This window comes from Pteronotus mesoamericanus, unplaced genomic scaffold, assembly GCF_021234165.1.
Source record: "Pteronotus mesoamericanus isolate MK-2021 breed Mesoamerican mustached bat unplaced genomic scaffold, CSHL_Meso_final contig_105, whole genome shotgun sequence".
NCBI classification, from domain to species: domain Eukaryota; kingdom Metazoa; phylum Chordata; class Mammalia; order Chiroptera; family Mormoopidae; genus Pteronotus; species Pteronotus mesoamericanus.
Genome location: NW_026555006.1, coordinates 3,083,843 through 3,106,437, shown reverse-complemented (window position 1 = coordinate 3,106,437; position 22,595 = coordinate 3,083,843). Strand labels below are relative to the sequence as shown.

The 22,595-nt window shown below is 37.7% G+C and overlaps 1 protein-coding gene across 1 annotated transcript; it reads right to left on the bottom strand.

The window, feature by feature from the left end:
* Nucleotides 1–15,697: 15,697 nt before the first annotated feature.
* CDKN2C (cyclin dependent kinase inhibitor 2C) lies at nucleotides 15,698–20,773 on the bottom strand. The gene is made up of 3 exons (XM_054572330.1): nucleotides 20,454–20,773; nucleotides 19,861–20,000; nucleotides 15,698–16,459 (listed from the first exon to the last, which is right to left on the bottom strand). Exons 2-3 carry the CDS (start codon nucleotides 19,987–19,989, stop codon nucleotides 16,082–16,084), a joined length of 507 nt encoding a protein of 168 aa, XP_054428305.1. The 5' UTR covers nucleotides 19,990–20,000; nucleotides 20,454–20,773; the 3' UTR covers nucleotides 15,698–16,081.
* Between the last annotated feature and the right edge of the window lie 1,822 nt (nucleotides 20,774–22,595).

Sequence of the window (22,595 nt, the reverse complement as noted above, 5' to 3'; positions counted from 1 at the left end):
GTAATTTTTGCATAAGTGCCTTTTGAGGTGCCTTGTGAGGAAGAAGTTCCACTTTATTACTATTTTTAAATTTTTAATTGACTGATTTGAGTAAGAGAGAGAGAGAGAGAAAGAGAAACATTAATCTGTTGTTCCATTTATTTATGCATTCACTGATTGATTCTAGTATGTGTCCTGACTGGGGATCAAACCTACAACTTTGGCATATCAGGACAATGCTTTAACCAACTAAGCTATCTCACCAGGGCTTATTTTTTTTTTAAATCATGCATGGGTATTGAGTTCTGAAAATGCTTTTTTTTTTTTACATCTATCAAGATAATCATGACTTTTCTCCTGAATTCTGCTAATGTAGTGAATTAAAAAATGATTGACCTTTGAATTTTAAACTAACCTTGCATTTCTGGTCTAAATTTTACTTGCTCAAACTGTATTATCTACTGCTGAATTCTATTTGCTAATATTTTGTTAAGAAGTATCCATGTTTATGAGGTATATTTTATAGTTTTATCTCTTCTTATTATATTTTTTAGGACTTTTTATTCTTACATCTTTTGTTAAAATTGGCATGTGTTGGATTAATCATCATATGTTATAGATTTGTACAATTAGTGTGTTTCTGTTTTTTTTCTAGCACCTCTTTTAAGTACAGATTTATGAAAATAAATTGTTTATGACGTTTTGGTGCTAGTTGGTTCATGTAGTTCATAACTTTTTACTTCATTAATTATTGCTTTAAGCATATAAAGTGTCCTCCTTAGTCTTATTTAATGTTTTTGGCGTCAATTCTACTCTGTCTGATATTAGGATCATATACCTTGCTTTCTTACTGTTTATATTTGCCTGGTAGGTCTTTATCCATTGCTTTATTTTTAGGCTTTCTGGCTCACTTAATTTTATATCTGTCTCTTAAATAAAGCATATATTGATCTTCGCTTTACCCTGACATCTGAAAATCTTTTTTTTTGATAAGTGAACTGAGCCCATTTACATTTATTGACATGATGTATATTTTTGATCTCAACTGAAATAATACAAAATATATTTTCTGATCACAGTTGAAATGGCCCCATAGATCAGAGGAAGTCACAAGGGAAATTAGACATATTTTTAATTGACTGAAAATGAAAATACAACACATCAGAATTTGTGGCATTCAGGGAAATTTGAGAACTGTTTCTTTTAGAAACAAGGAATGTCTTGAGTCAATAATCTAAGCTTCCACATTAGGAATATAAGAGTAAATTAAACCAAAAGGAAGCAGAAAGAAGAAAATAGCAAAGATAAGAGCAGAAATCATTGAAATTGAAAACAGAGAAAACAATGGCAAAATGAAGCCAAAACTGGTTCTTTGAAAAGCTCAGTACAGTTGATATATTCAAATGATCAAAATACATAAATGAAAGTGAGAGAAGATACTAATTTCCAATACTGGAATGTAAGAGGGGATGTAACTACATATGCTACAGACATAAAAAAAAATAAGGCATTATTATGACCCACTTATTTTCAACAAGTTTAACAACAAAAATAAAATTGACATATTGTTTAAAAGACATAACCTAGCAAAGCTTACTAAATAACTAAAGTTTTGACTTTGGCCAAATAAAGCTAGCTTCACCTGGAGGCTACCTCTTTGGCCTGGGGGCTGGCTGCCTCCCCTTAGATAGAACCAATGTGTGGAGAGAAGGAGTTCATCCTTCTGAGCTCCCCATGGGATCAAGCTGGAGCTTATCTCTAGCTGTGACCACATTTTTGCTTAGCTTTCCCACCATGCTATCATGCTTCCTTCACCCCAATTCTCCTAGCTGAATACTCACAATAAGTCACTTACTACATAAAGAAAAGAAATAGAATACTTCAATAGTGTTATATCTATTTTAAAAATTGAATTTATAGATAAAACTTTGCCATGAAGAAGATTCCAGGCCCAGAGGGCTTCTTCATTGGGGAATTCTACCAAACATTTAAGAAAGTTATGATACCAATTCTATATAGACTCTTTCATAAAATAGATGAAGAGGGAGTGCTTCCCCACTCATTTTAAGAGGCCGGTACTACTCTCGTACTAAAACCAGAAAGAGAAGTGTCTTAGTCCATTTGGGCCACTATAACAAAATACCATAGACTGGATGACTTGTAAACAACATATATATATTTTTCACAGTTCTAGAGTCTGGGAAACCCCAAATCAAGGCTCTGGCAGATTCATTGTCTGGTGAAGGCCTGTTTTGTGGTTCATAGGTGGAATGTGCTAGAAAATTCTATGGGGTCTCTTTAAGACCCCATAATCCCATTCAAAAGGGTTCCACCTCATGATCTAGGCCCTTCCCACAGGCCCCATCTCCAAATACCATCACATTGGGTATTAGGTTTCAACATATGAATATTGCAGAAACACAAATATTCCATCTATAGCAAGATGTTAAGAGGGAAAAAATTATAAACCAATACAACTCATGAACATACACATAAAAATCTTTAGCCAAAAAAAATAGCATATCAAATCCAGCAACATGTAAGAAGTATAATATGACATAATATAGAGGGGTTTCTCCCAGGAATACAAAGTTGATTCAATATTTGAAAATCAATGCAATTTAGCCCCATAACGGGCTAAAAATAATAACCACCCCAATGAAAACAGAAAAAATGTTTGACAAATTCCAAATCCACATGGTTTCTTTTTAAATAAGCAAATAGGTATAGAAGGAAACTTTCTTAACCTAGTAACGAGCATCTATGAAAAATCTAGATCTAGCATCATGGTGAAAGATTGAGTGTTTTCCTCCTAAGACTAAGACAAGGATGTCCACTCTCATCATCTCTTTTCAACATTGTATTGGAGGTCATAGCCAGTGCAGTAAGATAAGAAAAAGAAATAAAAGACACAGATTGGAAAGGAAAAAATAAACCTTGTTTTATTTATAGACAACATGTTAATCTATGTTGCAAATCCAAAAAAAATCTATACACAATGACAAAAAAGAAACTAAAATAATTAATGAGTTTAGTTAGGTTGCACAATATAAGGTCAGTATTCAAAAATCAATTTATTTCTATAAGCTAGTAATGAATAATCACAAATTGAAATAAAAACATTATAAAAATGTGAAATGCTTAGGAACAAGTCTAGTAAAATGTGTGTGAGAGCTGAATACTGAAAGTGGCAAAATATTAATGAAAGAAATTTTTAACCTAAATAAGTAGAGAGATTTTCATGGTCATATAAACTCAAAATTGTTGAGATGTCAATTCTCCCCAAATTGACTTGTAGATTCAAAATAACCTAATTTTTTAGATTTGACAAGCTAATTCTAACATTTGAAAGTTTGTATAAAAATGAAAGTCCCGGAATATTAATGTTAAACTTGAAAAAGAATAGATGGAGAGCTCATGATTTGATTCAACTTATTATAAAGCTATAGGAATCAAGACAGTGTAACATTTGCATAATGATAAACACAGATCAATGGTACAGACTAGAAAGTCAGAATTAGACCTACATATATATGATCAGTTGATATTTTTCACAAAGATGTCAAGAAAATTCAATGGTTAAGGATAGTATTTTCAACAAATGATCCTGGAACAACGGGATATACATACACACACAGGAGGGAAAAAACCTTCAAACCTTATATAAAATACATTTGAAAACTTCATGACATATATAAAAATTTACTTTAAATGTACCACAGACCTAAATGTAAATTCTAAAATTATGAAATTTGTAGGAGAAAAACTTTATTTCCCTGGTAAAGGCCAAGGTTTCTTGAATCACACAAAGCCTGAAGTAGAAAAGGAAAAAAAATTGATAAATTGTATATCATTAAATTAAAAACTTCTCTTGAAAAGACATGGTTAAATGCAAAGACAAGCCATAGGCTGAGAGACAATATTTACAAAACATATATATGATAAATGGCATATATCCAGAATATAAAGGACTCTTGACACTCAATAAGAAGAAAATACACACACACACACGCACACACACATGCACACACACATGCACATGCACACGCACACAAACCAATAAAAACGGGCAAAATAGCCCTGGCTGGGTGACTCAGTTGGTTGGAATTTCCCATACACAAAAAGGTTGCAGGTTTGATTCCCAGTCAAGGCACATACTTGGGTTTCGGGTTGACTCCCAGCTGGTCAGGGTATGTACTGTACTGGAGGTGACTGATTATTTCTCTCTCTCTCTCTCTCCCCCCCAACACCCCCCCTATTTCATATCAGTGGAAATATCCTTGTGTCAGAATTTAAAAAAGAAATGGTAAGATACTTGAACAGACACTTAGTTTAACTTTTCCTTGAGCATATTATTTTTTGGGGTGTTAACAACACAAAAATAGCCATCCAGTGTGAATGCCCTGTCTTGAACCATAAATATGGGTCATTTAACAGTGTTGCATTTTATTGGTCATGTTGCATAACAAGGCTGCATCTGATTGGTTAATTCTTGGTACCAGGAATCCTTCTATACATGTATAGGTATCTGATTTTTTAAAAAGTCACTTTGAAGCAAAAAAGGTAAAGCAATAAAAATTTTACCTATTTTTTTTGTCAGACGGACAAAAATTTATTTTTTGGTGTGACACTGAATTTTAGTGATTAATTTATGTGTGCCAGGAGATGGAAAAGGTTGAATATCTCTGACCCTAAGCATTGGCTATAATCCTCTCCTTGAGTCTCTTTAAAACTCAAACTTTAGGTTAACAGGTGTTATGAATTGAATTGTCCCCCCACCTTGCCACCCAAAAAATTGCAGTCCTAACCTCCAGAACCTGTGAATGTTATCTCATGTGAAAATAGAGTCTTAGCAGATGATCATGTTAAAATGAGGTTACTAGAATGGGCTCAATTCATTATAACTGGTATCCTTATAAAAGGGGAAATGTGGATATAGAGGCAGACACACATGATAGAAGATAATGTGAAGACACAGGAAGAACACTATCTGCTAAGGAATGCCTGAGGCTACCAGAAGCTAGGAGAAAGAAATGGAAAAGACTCTCCCTCAGCCCTCAGAAGGAATCAACTGATTTCAGGCATCTAGCATTTAGAAGTGTGAGATAAAAAAATTTCTGCTGTTCATGCCACCCAATGGTACTTTGCTATGTCAGCATCAGGAAACTAATACACTAGGGATCAGTGGATGATCCCCAGAGCAGCTGGCATCAGCACCCATTTTTCATCATTTTTGGTCTCTATAGATTTCTCTTACTTTCTCAACAGTGCAACTCTGCATTCTAAGGTATGTTGTTTTTTAAAAAAAATATTTTATGCAGTAATTTGTTTTGTTTTGGAAAGATTTTTTAGGAAATCTAGCCTTCAATTTGTTAATGAAAGTCTACTTGACTCTTCCAGAGTAGCTTTCTGAAAATGGTGTTTGATTTCTCTCAGGTACTTATTAGTTTCCAAGTCTAATTTATTATATCTTTTGAGCCTTCATTATGTCTCATACCCTATTATACTCTGTATATGGTATTTTTCTCACTAAATTGCTAGTTCTTTGAGGGTTGAGAGGATGTCTTACCTTTAAATACTCAATAGTAAAATACCTCTCATGTAATACGTATTTAATAAGTATAGTTATTAATCTGAATGTACTTGTATATTGGTCAGACATATGGATGTGTAAGTTGTGTGAAGTGATGACTTTAAGTCTTAATTCTATGTTTTTGTTCTTAATCCATAAATGTTTGTTACTCAAGTTTATGGTCACTTAAGAGGGATTTTCTTTTCCTTCTATTAATATAACTAAAAGTCTCAGGTGTGTGGCTTTCCAAGTCTCCTAGAGTATGAAATAACTTGCTAATAAGTATTATTTCTGATTATTACAACCTTATAAAGTAAATATTATTGTCCCCATTTTACAAATGAAGAAATGAGGATCATAAAGGTTAAGTGCCTGTTTCAAGGTGAGATACACAGTAAGTACCAGAGTTAGAAATGAAGTTTATTTGGCTATAAAGCCATTTATTCACTATCCTGCACTGACTACTTACTATGAATCCCATGATGTAATGATTAGGAAACATCTAGGTATTTTTCTATTCCCATGTGAATCAGAGTTATCATAGTCATTTATTCTGAAATAATGAAAGCTAACTTTCAAAATACCTGCTTGGGTGTGCTTTTTATAACACATTTTATGTCCATGCAGTCACTTTCCATTGTCCACCTGATATATTTGTTAGATATAGACAACCTCAGAAAGTACATATTAGAAAAACAGTCAATTATTTTAAAGTGGCTTTTCCTTTATATTTTCAGGGAGGGAAACTTACCACTATAGTATATTTAAATCCTGTCATAAGCCACCTAATATGATTTCCCTTAATAAGGCTGCTTTTTTGGTGCAATCTGTATCAACACTACCATGTACTTGTTCATACCTTGCTTGCATTCTGGTTGTTATATGTATACCATACATAAACTTTATTTACCCAAATAGTTTTTAAGCTCCTTGAGGTCAAGAATAGAGCTGTTTCTTTGCATTCCGTATAATAATAGATGCCACTTATTAAAGGTTTGCTGAATACCAGGATATTTGTACACATTTCCTTTAGTATTTATAATAACATGGCAAATTAGATATTATTATCTCCATTTACAGATGTAGAAAGTCTTGGATATAATTAGCCCCAAGGTTATAAACCTATGAAGTGACTATAATGATGGGTCCTTCATGTGAGATTGTTCAGTTGACTGAAACTTCCCTGAAAGAGCTTTCCATCTGGCCATTACAGAGTAAAAAACAAACAAACAAACAAACAAACAAACAAGGGTTTGTATCCTTACGCTGTAAATGACCAGCCTGTGACTATGGGCAAGTTACAAAGAATCATTAAATCTGAGTTTCCTAATCTGTAAAATGGGAGAATAAAGCCCAATCCATGAAGGGTTTATAAATATTAAATTAAATTAGGTAATACAGATAGCTAATGATATTGATTTATTAACATAATTTATTTTGTTTTTTTCTCTTACTGAAATGTAAGCTGAATTAATATATGTATAAATTAAGAAGTACCAAAAAATACATTTATTAAAGTATCTCCTATTTTTCTTTGTATACATACAGTTTAATAGTCTACTAATTGAGGACAGAATTCAATATAATCCAGTACATTTTATATGCTAACATATAACTACATTAGAATATCTTTGGAGAATCCTGTCAGATCAATTACTATCACACTTTCTTAATAGAGACCCACTTATTTTTTTAGGATGTTCATATCTCTTTTCTGAACATTTAGGACTTTATTTCCTACAATATTGGATAAGAAATCAGTAGTAATCTTTTAATTTAATGGAAAGAGATTTAAATATTTAGTTCTTACCACTTCTTTTCCCCAAATTAATAGATGATCTTCATGTAAGATATCTTTTCTGTTGGTTGATTTACTACCATTGTTGTTCTGTAACTTAAATTTTATGTCTGAATTTTATGGTTTGTTCTGATTTCTCTTCAGGCTATTCTGTTTATGAATAAAGAGAAACCTCCCAGTGACCAGACATAGTTCTATAGCTTAAATCATATATTTAAACTCAAAATAATGATATAAAATGTTACCATAATATAGTAGAAATGTTAAATTAAATTTACATTTATTCTAAATATAATCTATTTGTTTTAAAAAAAAGTGTTACTAAAAATTCCCAGGTCTTCATCCTGGTCATTCCAGACAGAATATTTTCCTTAGAAAGCACTAGTCTTTAAAGTTCTTCTATGTTGGTAAACCACAAATTTTATTGGCTAATCCTAGGGTGTGGTCCATAATCTCTCAATAGGATGAACGAACTAAAAGGTACCCTGGAGTGCTTTTGGGGGGGGGGTTAAAAATTAGAATGTTAATAGATTGCTGTCTTGTTTTTTTAAGATATTAGTCATATTTTGAAGAACTGTGCATTTTAAATCTTTAAGACATGATACATAATCCTTTTTAAAGAAATTGGAAACAATGATTTATTTTTCAGCTGATGTTTTTATATACAGTTCTTTTATATTGCTACATTAATATTTTCCACATGACATCTGTGACGTTCCTCTGGATACAACATGTATGTATTCCTTCTTTTAACTGTCTTTGCATAAAGTTACTTGCTTTTCCAGTAGGTACATAGTATAGTTTTAAAAACTGAGCAATTTATACTAGCTCAGAGTCATTTTGATTACTCTTAAGAAAATTAGCCAGCATTTGGTCAGTTCTGTGTTCTTTCCCATGTGGCCCTACTTGGGCTTCATATTAAACAGCCCCTCAACGTAGTCCACATGTCCAGCTGTATCCACTCATAATTTTAAAATGATGGTGAACTTGCTATTTTTGGGCAGAATGTGTGTCTATTGTATTTAAGTAAAACATATATGTAATTTAAAAGTATGACAATAAATAGTAAGTGGTTATTTTCTAGCTATGTGTTTGAAAAGCATTCTCCAAGTGAAATGGTAAAAACCTCACTGGAAACTGTAAAATTATCCATACCAAGAAGATTAATTTGTTTATATATCCAATGACAGTGTATGACATTTTTTTTTTTTTTTGGTCTTACTTGCCCTGTTTTTGAATTCTTGGGCAAGTATCTTTTACTGGTCTTATTTTGTCCTTGATTTTGGATTATTTAGCAAATTGCCCATTATATACTTAATATGAAATTAACTTATAGGCATGGTTATCTAAAACATTTAAAATATCCATTCTTCCCTCTTGTTGCTATTACAATTCTATTTCTAATATTTTAAATTTGATTACATTAACTGTGAATGTTAAGAGGCCTTCATACATATTTGCTTCATGACAAGAATTTGTAACAAAACTTAGGTAGAACTAGGACCTGCATTTGTATTTTCAGTTCTAAGATTTTAATTTATTATCCTTCCTTGGATCATTAATGAAAATGGTCTTGCCTGTATTTAAAAATTCTCAGCTTATATTTCTTTAGCAGATCATAACTTAACACCTTAAAAATAGTAAGGTTAAGTGAACTGGTACTATTTGTTCAAAAATATCTATTTGCTCAGTACTGAACTTTAGTAAGAAATATCTAAACATACATATATGTACACAGAAATACTCATATAGGACAAAGTATTATTTTCATTACTTGTCTAATATCAACTATATGCTTATAGGTAAACATAGAAAAGTTTGGTCCCTGTGTCAAGTGCAAAAAAAAAAAAAAAAAAAAACAGCACTGCAATTAAAATAAACCATTTGCCAGTAGAAGTAATTTATTTCTTTTTTAAAAAAACACTGCTTTGGATTTGATATCATAGTTATATCCATTTTTTTCTATAAGTATCTATATTGTAACACTTTATTAGATAAAACAATTAGCCTTATCTTAATATGGCAAATGAAAATATATTAAATTATTTTATTTTTAAAAAGTATTTTCCAAAGACCAGAAATTCAATTTAAGATTTTCTAAATCTTGATTGTGTGCCAAAAATCTTAGCGTATGAAACACATATCAAAATATTAAACACATTTTAAGGTCCCAACAAATTTATACCCAAAACATAAATACATACTTGCAACAACCTAACGCCTACACTTATGTCACTTTATTTTGAATAAAATACAGGCTGAATGCTTGTACTCATAGGCCTATAATTAATTTAAATTAAAGAAAATAATAATTACTTTTTAGCATCACAAAATGTGATTTTTAAAGTTGAAGTAATGTTTGTGAATAGAGAAATAGATGGCTGAGGAAGCAGGTATAAAGGAGAATTGGAAACTGCTTTCAACATGCTATTTGTGTTCATCGCCTAAAGTGTGGAGGCAAAAGAAGTTAAAAAAAAAAAAAAAGGGACAGCCAAAAATATAGGTGAGTGTAGTGAAGGTTTTTGTTGTTTTTTTTAAAAAGACCAGTTTAACTATATTTTATTTAATATTGAGAAAGAGACCCTGGAATGATCAATTACCTTTATATTTCATGATGATTATTATATAATATTATCTTTCACAGTTAAAAATGAAAGCACCATATACACTATTGCTTATCTGAATATTGAGATAGAGAATATTGTACTATTAATAATCACCAAATGCTACTCAATTTAATAAATTGATCCTACTATTCTCCAAATATGTGAGGTTTTAAATTTTTCATCTTGAAATCATCACCATGCTATAATAACTGATTTACAAATTGATGATTCTAGGCCTTTCAAATGTTAACGTTCATTCATATCTGTTCTAAACTTTGACAAAAGAAGAAATGCATGCTTCTTTTTAAATGGCCTGTATAAGTTAGGTCTGAAGTTCTTGAATTAGCAGAATGGGCATCAGAATGCTGCTGCATCACTGAGGACAGTGACTTCTTAGTAAAAACATCTGAAAGAGAAAAATGTAAAACAAGAACTATTTGGGCCCAAGTGGCTTTTAGAATAGTTCCAAAACATAAGAGAGGAGATATTGTTACATTAGCTGTACACAGAATAGCCAAATTATACAATAATTAGTCCTAAAGATCAGTAAGTTACATTTTACTTTAGGAAATCATGTTTCCAAAGCATAAATTTTAAACTCAGGGCAAACTTCTTTTATTAGCAAGTTCTGTAAACTGTACACTTAGAAGAAACAGAGGCATGGACCGTATTTTAACATGGTTGTAATAATTTGGTTGCATTTCTAAATTAGAACTTTAACATTAAAAGATGTCAGTTTTATATGTAAACTTTCACTATTCACACAACTTATCTGAAAAACTAAGGCATGATACTCCTCTATATGGTCAAGATAAAGTATCACTTTTTTCCTAAGTAGCTATTGTACTGATGAAATGCAAAGAAAAGCAGAAACACTGTCTTGAAACATTTCTATGGAGATTTTTTAGCTTTTCACCTAATCCATAAACTACTCCATTATTTTGATGTTAAAAAACAATACAGCTCTATTAATACCAATTTGAATGCATTTGGGATCCTGCTAAATTATTTCTTCTTTCATAGTATTGGTTATATGTAGGATTTCTTTTTAGTGCTCAAAAGAAGTGATGGGTAGTTTGGATAAGGATTGGTGGTTTTTTAACTTCTTCCCCCCCAAAGCTGATGTTTTGGGCTACCTAGGTTTTTTTTTTATGGCGGAGGGGGCAGGGGAGGGCGGCGAGAGAAGGGAAAAAGGCTGTATATAGAATTATTGAATAGGCCTACACTAAAATTCTTCCTTGACCAATGAGGATGCGGGCAGAGAGAGGTAAGGTGCAATAGCTGAAGTGTAATAATATCTGTGTAATTTTTAAAAATGTACAAACTCTCCTGCTGCCCCACCTCGTCCCCCTCGTCGTATGTGCTGGTACCTCTGGATGGTCCAGAAGCCATTTTAGAACTCAGGAAGCAAAATATGACTTACACTTGTGCTTTTGCAGGTGCTGTGGTGGCTAGGATAACCTTTGCTCGTTTGCCGGGTGTGTTACCATGCTGTTATTTAATGTCTTTGAGGATTAAAACCTGCACAGAAAATTCCAAACCCACATCCTAACACCTGAAGCTCGCACAATGTTTCTATAGCAGATGGTAAAACATTTCACTCTACCCTTAATTTACCAAGTTAATACTCAGATAGGGGTGGGGGGCTGTTATTCTTTAGAGGTATTGCTGAAGAATCCATACTCGATTTTCTGATCTATTCTGGGGTGAAAAACCAAGAAGACCCCTTTAGGTATTTTGCGCACCCCAGCCCCACACAGAGTCCCTACTGGCCTACAATTCTCGCTGTTTCACTCTGAGGGTCTTCCCAAATGAACGTGCATTTTCAGTCCTGGACGTTTAGTAATTTATGGGAGCAACAGCAACACCGTAGGGGATCTCCATGAACAGTCTAAGGGCTGAGAAGCCTGAGAGGTATTTGCCTCCAAGCATTTGGACGCGAGGCTCAGAGCCCGGCTGTCCTCAGCTGTCACCGGGAGGTGGGGTGGGGAAGGAGGAGGGAGTGCTGGCATTGGCACTGGGCATGGTGTTGCTCCAGCAGCCTCGCCGCGTCCCGCCGCCAGCCCACCTCTGCAGAGAGCTAGGCACTCAGCCGCCCGCTGCCCCCGCTCCCTCGCCCTTCGGCCCCAGTCCTCAGGCGCAGGTCGCCGGGGACCATCCAGTGGGATGGCCGCCGCCTCCTCCGGGACCGCCGCCTGAGGGCCAAGGCCGGGGGACCCTCGCCGCCCCAGTAGCCCGCAGCTCCCCGGGCGCTGCGGCGGCGGCCGGGAGGCGCCGGGCCCGCTTCTCTTCCCCGCCCCCAGCTCCCGCCTACTGCCCGCGGTGCAGCGCGCCCGCTCTCCCCAGCGGACTGGGGCGGCAGCGCACACTCACTCCGAGGGCGCCTCCAAGGTTACCCGCAGGGTTGGGGCTGGGGCAGGCTTCGGCCACTGGCCGCCTCCTCTCCGTTCCTAGCTGCTGCGTTCTTACCGCTGCGACCCTCCCGCCGCTCAACGGCGCCTGGGATCCATGTACCAAAGCCGAAGAGGCTCCAAAGTCCCGGGAGGGAAGTCGAGTTGGGAGGCAGACAGGCGTCAGGGCGGAGGACGGGGGGGCGGCCTTAGTTGGGTCTGGGTGCCCAGAGAACAAGGTCAGGCGAGGTCTCGGCAGGAGGGGGCTGCGGCTTCGGCGGGAGCCCTGCGCCGGGAAGGCTGGGCCGGGGGGCAGCAAGCAGGGGTTGCCGGCAGCTTCGAGGCGCCCGAGGCGCCCCGGCCCAATGGGGGGCAGAGACAAGAGGGCTGCCAAACCTGCCGAGGAAACTAACTAAATAAAAAGAGACTGTTATTTAAGGCGCGGAAATTTGAAATATTTGGACAGGAAGAGAAAAGAAAAGAAACCTTAGAGAGGGAGGGAAGAAAAAAAAAAAAAAAACGCGAGCTAACGGTTTTGAAACTCCCCCACCCCCACCCCGGGCTTTTCTGAGCGCCCTGAGGGAGCTCTGGACTCCAGTTTCTTCTCTAGGGATCAGGGAGCAGCAGTCGGATTTTGGACAGTCTCAAAGGGACAGAAAGGATGTCTTCGCAAGCCCCTCCAAAGGGGGCTTGGGTTGTCTCTGGGCAGACTTTTACCCCAAGTCTCAGGCTGGAAGATTGTCTCCTGCCTTTCACTAGGTCCCTGCGTGGACCTGTTTGTATGCGTGAATGTTTCTCTCTCTCTCTCTCTCTCTCTCTCTCTCTCCCTCTCTCTCTCTTTCTCTGTTTTGAACTGCTACACCGCCTCTTAGAGCCAAGAGATGGACTCCCCGCTCCCCGCCCCCGTACCCATTTGAGGAAGGTCACTTAGCGCAGTCGGGAAAGGATACGAATACGACCCTTTCTCTCTGCAGCGCTGTGCTCTTGCAGCGCTTCTGGGTTATTGCTTCTACCCCGGGCAAAAGCCGAAAGCACCTTTTTGGGAACTGAGATTTCGAAACCAGTCCCGGGCCACAGATTCCACAACGTTAGTCTGATAAACACGATGGGGGGAATTTATAATACTGTATTACCAATTGAATTGCTTGCCCGGGACAGGATTATTTTATTCACCCAGCGCTGTGTGTGTACACAAGTTCATCACACCATTACAAGATGCGTAATGTTTATCAGAAAACTGTTGATTCACTACCGAAATATGGTAAAATGCAGCTTGCCTAATGCTCGGGGACCAGAACGTTGACTGAGGTAGAGTTAGTGCTCCACCTTCCCCAGGTGTAAGTCCCGATTCAGCTTATACTGGGCAAAGGCTGAGCCTGAGTTTCCCGACGTGGATGTGGACACAGTGGATAACTGAATTTAATAGCGCATCTTTGTTTAGCATCCTCCATCCTTTTTATAGCGTCGTCCCCTGGGGTTCTGATCACTCTATAAATTAGCACTTGCCTCTCTCCCTGAGTGGCAAGTGCTAATTCAGAACTTATTCAGACCCTTCCCCACCTCAGCTCGCTGCAAATTAGACCCCATTAAACTCCACCACCATTCTTCTATCTTATACATTTCGGCATATTCGAGAGTCTTTCTGAATATTATCGAGGTTTTTTGAGAGAATGAATAATGCCTTTTCATATTTCCTAGATGGGACCACATAACTCATTTCTAAAATACTTAAATTAGCAAAGCAATTTCCTGCGAAAAGCCAGAGAAATGTGGTGATGTTTAATTCCTAGCTCCTTCTCCCCTTATTGTGCTCCAACAACCTAAGAACAAAGCTACTGCAAAAGTACTTATTTTTAGCTTTATGAAGGTCCTGTAACTTTATATTTGAAATCTCTAAAGAGCAATTTTAATGCTCTGAGTTGGTGGATGCTGACAAGACCATTAAACTTGACTTTAAATTCAGAAACGTCCTTCTTTACTGTTGCAACTTGTAAGAAGTGTTGTTTTAATTTTTTAGCAATAGTCTTGTGTTTAGAAAATATTAATCTTAAGTAGTGTTTTGTTCATTGTTTCTAGTTTTAAAATCCAAATACAACACATTTTCTTCAAAATCACAATTTTTACTTTTTTCCAAATTTTCCTAAAGTGTATTTTAAGTTTAATTTCATGTTGCTATCAAAAAATAAATGTATTCAGTAACCTGTGATTAGAGGTGGCAGAAACTGAAATCTTGTTGCACTTTACTTATGGAAGGTGAACCTTAATGCCAAATGAAAAAAATTAAGCTTTTTCTCCTATATTCTTTTCATATTATCATGGAAAACAATTTATTGAAAACCACTTGCCTGCAACCATTCCAATTCTTGTCAGGGGAGGTATCTGAACCACGTTCTTCAATAAACCTTGAAGTATTTTGTTCTTTTTGGAGAGAGGGCAGGGAGCTTATGAAGCAGGAGGAGGAAATTTTCACATAAAACATTTTTGTTCATGTGGGAGATGATGAAGAAAGTATTTATAAATTTATAAATGGTAACTGCATTGAAATCCTTTGGTTAAAATATTTAATTAAAATGACAAAGTAAATTGTAGATGCTGGAAAACTCTCTTGGAAATCTGATATTTCTATTTCACTAAAAAATTATTCTTAAAAATATTTTATATGCCTTTAATAAAAAGTTTTGTGGGAATCAAGTACTTTATGTAGGCGTAGCCTATTTATTTACTGTAAGTTTCTATGTTTACTACACTGCAGCCCCTAAATTATTTATGACATATGTAATTTATATATTTTTCTTGCTGAGCTTTTTATTCCCTGAAATTGATATTTGCATTATTTTTAATACTTAAACATTTTGTAATTTTACATTTCTGTCATTCAGGGAGAAAAAGTCAATGTTGCACTCAGTATACTCATGCTATCATTTTTGGAAACTTTATTAAGTAGCCAATTGTTTCATTAGTGATTTTTTTAAAAAAAAAATCAACTAATGGGAAACACTTTTAAGGTGAGTTTCCTTTAAAAGTGAATTTAGAGCTAACAATTGTTTTTAGATCGCAATTCTGAAACTTGTTTCTCAACTAAGTTTGAAAAAAAGGGGAGATTGAACATTAGGATAAATTCACACTGAAATAATTTCAGGTTTGAGTTTTAAAAAAAGTTGTTTCTATCCTATTTCAAAGCAAAAATATAAGGTACTAAGTAAACTCTTTCAGGAGAAGCAGGAGGAGAGGAAGAATAACTGAATCCTCAAGAAAATATATCTTGTTTTTCAATTAGTCTATGTTTTCTAATATCAAGACATTAAAACGTCATGATCTTCTAGCCAGAGGTAAATTATGTGGGGGTTATAGAGAAGTGGAAATCACAGAAAAACATTGTCCTGTTCTGAAAAAGTGTTTTAATTAGGCAAAAGCATCATCAAGACAACCCATTTTTAAAACAAAGTCTCCAAGTTGGGTATTGAGACTAGCAAAGGGAGAAGCAAGGAAAAAGTCCAGGAAAGATAAAATAATAAGACAAAGCTATCTGCAATTACATGTTAGGACTTAAGATTTTAAAGGCGGAAAGGATGTTGCTTAAATATATTCATTAACTTGTAAGATTTAGCAGTTTCAGAAGATTTTAAAAACTGCTTAAAATATGACAAAACCGAATTTTAACAAATGCCATTAAAATTGGACAACCACCCATTTAACTGACAAAATAGGAGGCAGTGTGGGAGACTCCTCCCCACATTCATTGTAGATTCTCAGCTCCCTCCGCCGGGTTTCCCTCCATCAGGCTAACGACCTCGTTCCTCCGGTAGAGCCTGGCCAAGTCGCAGGCGGTGTACCCTTTATGGTTCCGATGCCCCACTTTGCTGGCGGTGTGCTTCACAAGGAACTCAACCACCGGGAGGTGGCCTTCTTTGGCAGCCAAGTGCAAGGGCAGGTTCCCTTCATTATCCTCGATGTTAACATCAGCTTGAAACTCCAGCAAAGTCTGTAAAGTGTCCAGGAAACCTGCTCTGGCAGCATCGTGAATGACAGCGAAACCAGTTCCGTCTTTCAAATTGGGATTAGCACCTCTAAGCAGTAGTCTCCTGGCAATCTCGGGATTTCCAAGTTTCATAACCTAGAAAAGAAGAATAAAGGATAGTAACCTTTAAAATGCACCTATTATAAGAATATATTAAAATATCTACATGTCCTATTTTTGTAACTATTTTTGGTGAAGGAGTACTTGGGAAAGACCCATATGATGGACCTTGAACGACTAAGTTGCAGGAAGGAAAATACTTGTTATTTAAGAAGAAAACATACAAATTGAGCTTCTATGGTGGAATATCTTAAATGGGCCCCAAAATACAATACATTGATCAATAAAATAGAACTAGTCCAAACTGTATAAATTTCACTCACAAATCAGTTCTCTATCTTCCACGAAGAATTGTATAATTTCAGGAATTTATTAATATCAAATAAGTGAAATTTGATATTGAAATAAGAGTCTCCTTCTGTGCTTGTTTATATTCATAAAATGTACTTAGAGTATTTATTCTGGAAAATCAGATGTGGGCAAAATTTATTTCCTATTTGATTTACTGAAAAGGAGAAGAGTGAGTTTAATTCCCAAAGAAGTGTTTCCACATATCAGAACCCATCACCTAGTGCAAAAATGATCTATTAAAATATCCAGACCTGATATTTTCTTAAATGATTAATTTTCACAAGTTCTCTTTCAATAGATACAGTGCCAAATTTCCAAATGTTTTTTAAAAATATTTTTCTTTGCAAGTTATTACATATTGGCAAATAAGTGTATTCAGTGTTTAGAATCCTTCACTTGAAATTTTAAAATGTTACCGACAATTAAGGTGTTAAATAAGTAACAGCGTTCTACATAGTTTATGATATTGATTTATCTAAAACTAAGTTCATGATATGCCGTGTATTAGATAGGAGATGACTGTATGGCAACTGCTCTGGAAAAGAATGAAAGTCATCCTACCATGTTACTTACTGTTTCTTAAAGTTCTAACTAGCCTCCTGATTATCAAGTGAGCAAAATAAGAGAAAAATAAGATATTTAATGTGTACTTTGAGACACAGACAGCTTTGTCTGTGGTTTAAGCCCTTAATAATCAACCGGTGATCCCATCTTACTTCCTTTTGCAGTTATTGTCAGGCATTTAGGGATAGCTTTATTTGTAAACTGCCAACACTTTAAAGGCCAGAATGTGGTATTAAAATGTGCTGTCAACATACAAATAATTCACATGATAAAGACAGATCTACTGTTGTTTGAATACATTTCATTCTAATAAGAGGTCTCTAATATGCTCTCACAATTATAAAATATCTTGTAGAGCAGCATGCAGTTATATACACATAATACATATAATTTAGTTGTGAAATACCATAGTCTCATCAATATGCCAGAAAATTTCATCATTTTAACCAGTTTCATTTATATTTAGGTATACTAATAATACTATAAGTTTATAATAAATAGATTGCATAACAGACATATTTGTGAAATTAAATATAGTCCATTGGAAAATAATACAAAGTTGATGTATCCCTTTAAAACGTTTATTTTTAAAAATAATCACAAATTAAGTAATAAAATATGTTTAGAATGAATAATGTTTTATAAATGCAAACTGTATAGATGGTCAAGATATTAAGCTTCCCTGTTGATAAAATCCTGCTGGCTTTTAGCCCTTTATTTGGGGCAATGGTAAAAATGATTCATAAATTATTTTTCAAGAACTTCAATATAATATACTTCTTGGTTATTAAAAAATGACATAATATAATTTTTGCCACAATTGCCTCTAAAGATTTAGTCACTTTTAAGTACCTGGACTGGGAAAAATAAGGAACAGACACATTGGATCTTCGTAAAGCAAATGTACGATTAGGCCTTTGATATTATCCTGATTGAAAAGCTTACTCCAAGCAAGGGGAAAAACTTTTACAACTGAGTTAAATAAACATAAATGTAGAAGGAAATTTGCCATCTTTCACAGAAAATAATAGTAATATGGAAATTGTTTTAAAAGAAAGTTCTTTCTTGAGTTATGACACAACCTCAGAATCAGGATTATACATACTGAAAATAAGCCTTGAGACTCCTGTTTGTATGTGTTTCATTATATGTACAAGGACTAAGCCACAATAAGTGGGTGTTAGTATCTTGGTAAGTATGTTTAATATAAACAAGATTGCAGAATTTTCTTTAAAATATTTGTCAAACAACTTTTTTTCAGGATTAATCTCCCAGTCTTCCTGTTTGTCAAAAATCCTGTAAGATCTTATTCTGAACATGGGTTAAGCGGTTCATTGTTTGTGAGATTTATATAATCTTTTATTTTCAATAGGAAAATTTTAAATATATTAAAGTTGTGGCATTGGTATCATTATCAAATCTGGTAAGTAGAAAAAGAAAAACTTCCTCTTCCCATTTAATCTACCTGAAACAAGATAAATTATTTAATATCTATTCATAACTTTCCATAATACTGAAAATTTTGCAAGGTCAGTGTATTCTGATTTAAAATGTATAGACTGTATAGTCTTTGTCAGTGAATAGTATATCTCCTGCTGCTTAAATTTCTAATTTTTGTAACTAAAACAAAGCACCCTAGGAACTCTCTCCCCAGTTTTCAATGCTTCAAGTGTGGCATTTCCGAATAAGAATGGCTCATAAGAATATCATCAGAACTCTGGTAAAGCATCTATCTGAGACTACTTTCCCATTTTTTTTTTTCTGTTCTAAGCTTTTCAACTAAGTTACATGATAACGCTCAGAGGAGGAAAAATATTATCAGGTATAATACTTGGCAGCTGGACACGTTTCATTTGTTGCTTGTAAATTTAATTACTAAAACTTAGAACATACCACGGCATGACCGCAGAGACAAAAACATAACATGAGCTTTGATTAGAAAATTCAACTTTTTATTCCTCCTCAATCCTGAACGGATTGATAGTATTACATTAACTGTGAAATGTACATCCTGTCCCCGTGCCCAGTCCACCCATTCCAAATGAGGAAAGGTCGTTTGTCAAAACTTGAAGAATTTGAAGGAGAAACACCCTCACCAGCAGTCAAGAAAATTAACGTTAAAGTCAATTATTGGAGTATAATACGGAAACCACTAATAGCAGTGTATTTACTTCAAATAATAATCATAATAATGTGTTTACAGAGCTGTCTACCCCCCCCCAAAAAAAACTCGGCGTTGCTATGATTACTTTCAAATCCCCACCGTCATAAAAACATTCCAAAAATTAAGACCAAACCTGGAACCCACTTGATATCGAGGATATTATTGGATTTGACGAGTTTGTTCAAAGTACGTCATTTTGGGGAGTTGGATCCATTTAAAGATATAAAATATGGCAACCAACTAGGTTTAAAAACAGTGAAATTTTGCACCCCTGAAAGCTTTAAAGCTGTTATTCTAGAGACCTGGGTCGCGTAGGCAACATTATTGACCTGTTTTCCCCACCTCTCTGGATACCAACCTGCAGCGCAGTCCTTCCAAATCCATTTTGTGCATTGACGTTTACATTATTTTGCAACAAACTAGTAAGTTGTTCTACGTCCCCCCTGGCAGCTGCGGACGCCAACTCGTTCCCCCAAGGTTCGGCCATTCTTTAGGGTCCTGACGATCGGGAAAAGACGAATTAGTTGTTTTTCTTTTTTCCCTTTCCTTTGCTCCTAACCAGGCTGCATGATGGCATCGGAGACTGACAGAAGGACTGGGATGGTTAATCTGGAGTAGAGCTTGGTAGTAAATACTAGTAAGATCTGCCTGCCAAAAGCCCGCCCCTCGATTCACACGTGATTATTCAGCAAAACTGAGCCATTGGAGAGGGGCTCCGCTCCTCGCTTTTTAGCTTAACCCCTATGAAGAATTCTGGTGATTCAACAGAGAGACACAGAGACACATTCCTAGTAAATTACTCTGGACATAAAATGTAGGCAGAGCTGTCACTACAACACTACAGATCTCTGTGAGGAATGTGTGCGGAGGCTTAAGGGACTAGATCAGGGAGAAAATACCGCGGAAGAAAACACATTTGGGGGGTGGAGGGAAGAAAAGGCATTAACCCACCCTTGTTCACGGTGGTGACTTGAGCCGCGCGAGCCAGAACTGCAGGGGAAGGTCCTCCGAGAGGCTCGGTCTCCATCCGTCACGCCCGAAGGGGTAGTCCTGAGTCCTCCGCTGCTGGGAGAGCGCAGCTGTAGCTGGATGCTGACGTACTCCGGGGGGTTAAAGATGATCGCCAAAGGCAAACGGGAGTAGTAGTTCCGTGGTCCTCAAGTTATAGGTCGTAACGACTCCTCAGTGGCCTCGGCTTCTCCTGAGGAGCCTTTATTTGCGTCCGGGCCAATCCGCCGGCTAACGCCGCGCAGGAAGGCTCCGGAGCCCGCCCGCCGGGCCACCGCAGCCCCGCCAAGCCTGAGAGGCTGTGGGAGCCAGCCTCGGCGCTCGTCTTCGGAGACTGCCGGGCGCCCGGCCGGCCTCGGGCGAGAGGGTCATGCCGACCCCACCGGGTTCCGGGACTTCCAGCTCCGTGAGGAAGCGGATAGCGATGCGGGAAGCGTCTATGGGGCTCGGGCTGCTGGGGCAGCGCGTGGCAGCATCGCGGCTGCACCGGGCAGCCCACCGGTAACTTCCCGCCTACGACCGAGCCAGTTCAGGCTTCCTACTGTAGACGCTCACTGAGCTGCCGCCGCCGGTTTTCGGAGGGCCTCCGGAGATCGGAGGGTCCTGGGAAGCTCGAGTCACGCTCCGAGTATGGGGAGTCACTACAATCCTGGACACAACCAGTCCCGCTGGCCTCTCGGCGAGAACCCAGCAGCTTCGGCGACCCGTGCCACTTCGCCAACCTCTCGCGGTGCCCCGGCCTCTGCCCCTAGACTGGTTCACCGGCAGGACAGCGGCCCCCAGCCAGCTGTGACCTGGAGTCCAAATGGGTAGCCCAGCTTCCTTCTGAGTCGCAGCGCTCTCAGTGACAGTTTCTTTTGTAGCTGGTCTCCCCCAAATCGCCGGTCCCTGCTCCCTTCACTCCTACAGACACTTGAGAGTTGTCCCCCTTTCTGCTTTTTCTCCCTCCCTTCTTTGCTTCTTCTTTCGCTCAAACAATTGCTGCTTCTGTTGCCGTTGCAGAGTTGGTGCCGGTTTCTTCTCTCTTTTTTCCGACCTCATCAGCTTTTTTTGAAAAGAAAAAAATTGAGCGCTTTTTGAGTTGAAAAACCCGCCCCCATTTTAACGGCAGAATTTTAAGGAGGCTCGGCAGAGTTGCCGCTCCGCGGGAGCGGGAAGGCCGGGCACCGCCCACGCCCCGCCCTCCGCCCTGGTGGCGCTCTCTCCCCTTCACCGCCTCACGCTCCGCCCCTGCTCGGGCGCCCAGACTCCCGCCTCCTCGCTCCCCGCCTCCTTCCCTCGGTCCCTGGTTTGGCTCCCACCCGCGCGCCCCGCGGCCTCCTCTGGCAGGCCGGCGCAATGGAGTTGGCGACGCGAAACCCCGGGCAGCCGCGAGCTGCCTGGGGCAGCCCTTGAAGGGAAAAGGCCTGTTAATTAACACGGTTGCCTAGAGCCGCAGGGCCTTAGAGGCTGGGCGCCGCTGGCTGCTGGAAGACCGAGAGCCGGCAGGCCTCTGCGCTCCCCCGCTAGGCTCTCAAAGATCCCGCGACCAGGCCTGCGCTGCCGCCTCCTCCTCTGGGGCTCGCGCTGTGTAAACTTGGCCTCCTTCTCTCTGCGGGCCTCGGCCTCGCACCTGCCCGATCAGTCCAGGGCCGTGGTGGGCAGAGGTGCCCTGGGGTTGGAGGGAGAGACCCGGACTGACAGCAACAACAGTGCTCAACAAAAATCTTTTACAGAGTGATTTTTAAGAGTACTAAAGACATGGTATATAGGTAAGAAATCATGACAAACTCTGAAACCTTAATGTTCCAGGGACTCGAAACTGAAATTCTCCATTTCTTCAGGGAAAGGGAGAAGAGTAATTGACTTTAAAGCACAACTTAAAATAAGTCCTGAGAAGGTTTTCTAACAAGGCCATTTCTTTATTGGCCAAAGTTCTCACTTTGGGGGCTTGTTTTTTGGGGGGTGGGGGGAAAGGGTGTCTAAATGTAAATCATTTATTTAAATCATCGGAGACAACAGTTCTCTCTGTACTTTTAAACTTCCCCTTTTAGCTTTGTACATTAATTAACTACAGCTTTCTATATTTTTTGTTCTTAAAAATAT

What these genes read in the sequence shown, in the direction of transcription:
- CDKN2C (XM_054572330.1), bottom strand. Translation starts at nt 19,989, where the DNA reads ATGGCCGAACCTTGGGGGAACGAGTTGGCGTCCGCAGCTGCCAGGGGG. An exon ending in TTGGAAGGACTGCGCTGCAG is followed by an intron (nt 16,460 to 19,860) that starts GTTGGTATCCAG and finishes CTTCTTTTCTAG; the next exon opens with GTTATGAAACTTGGAAATCC.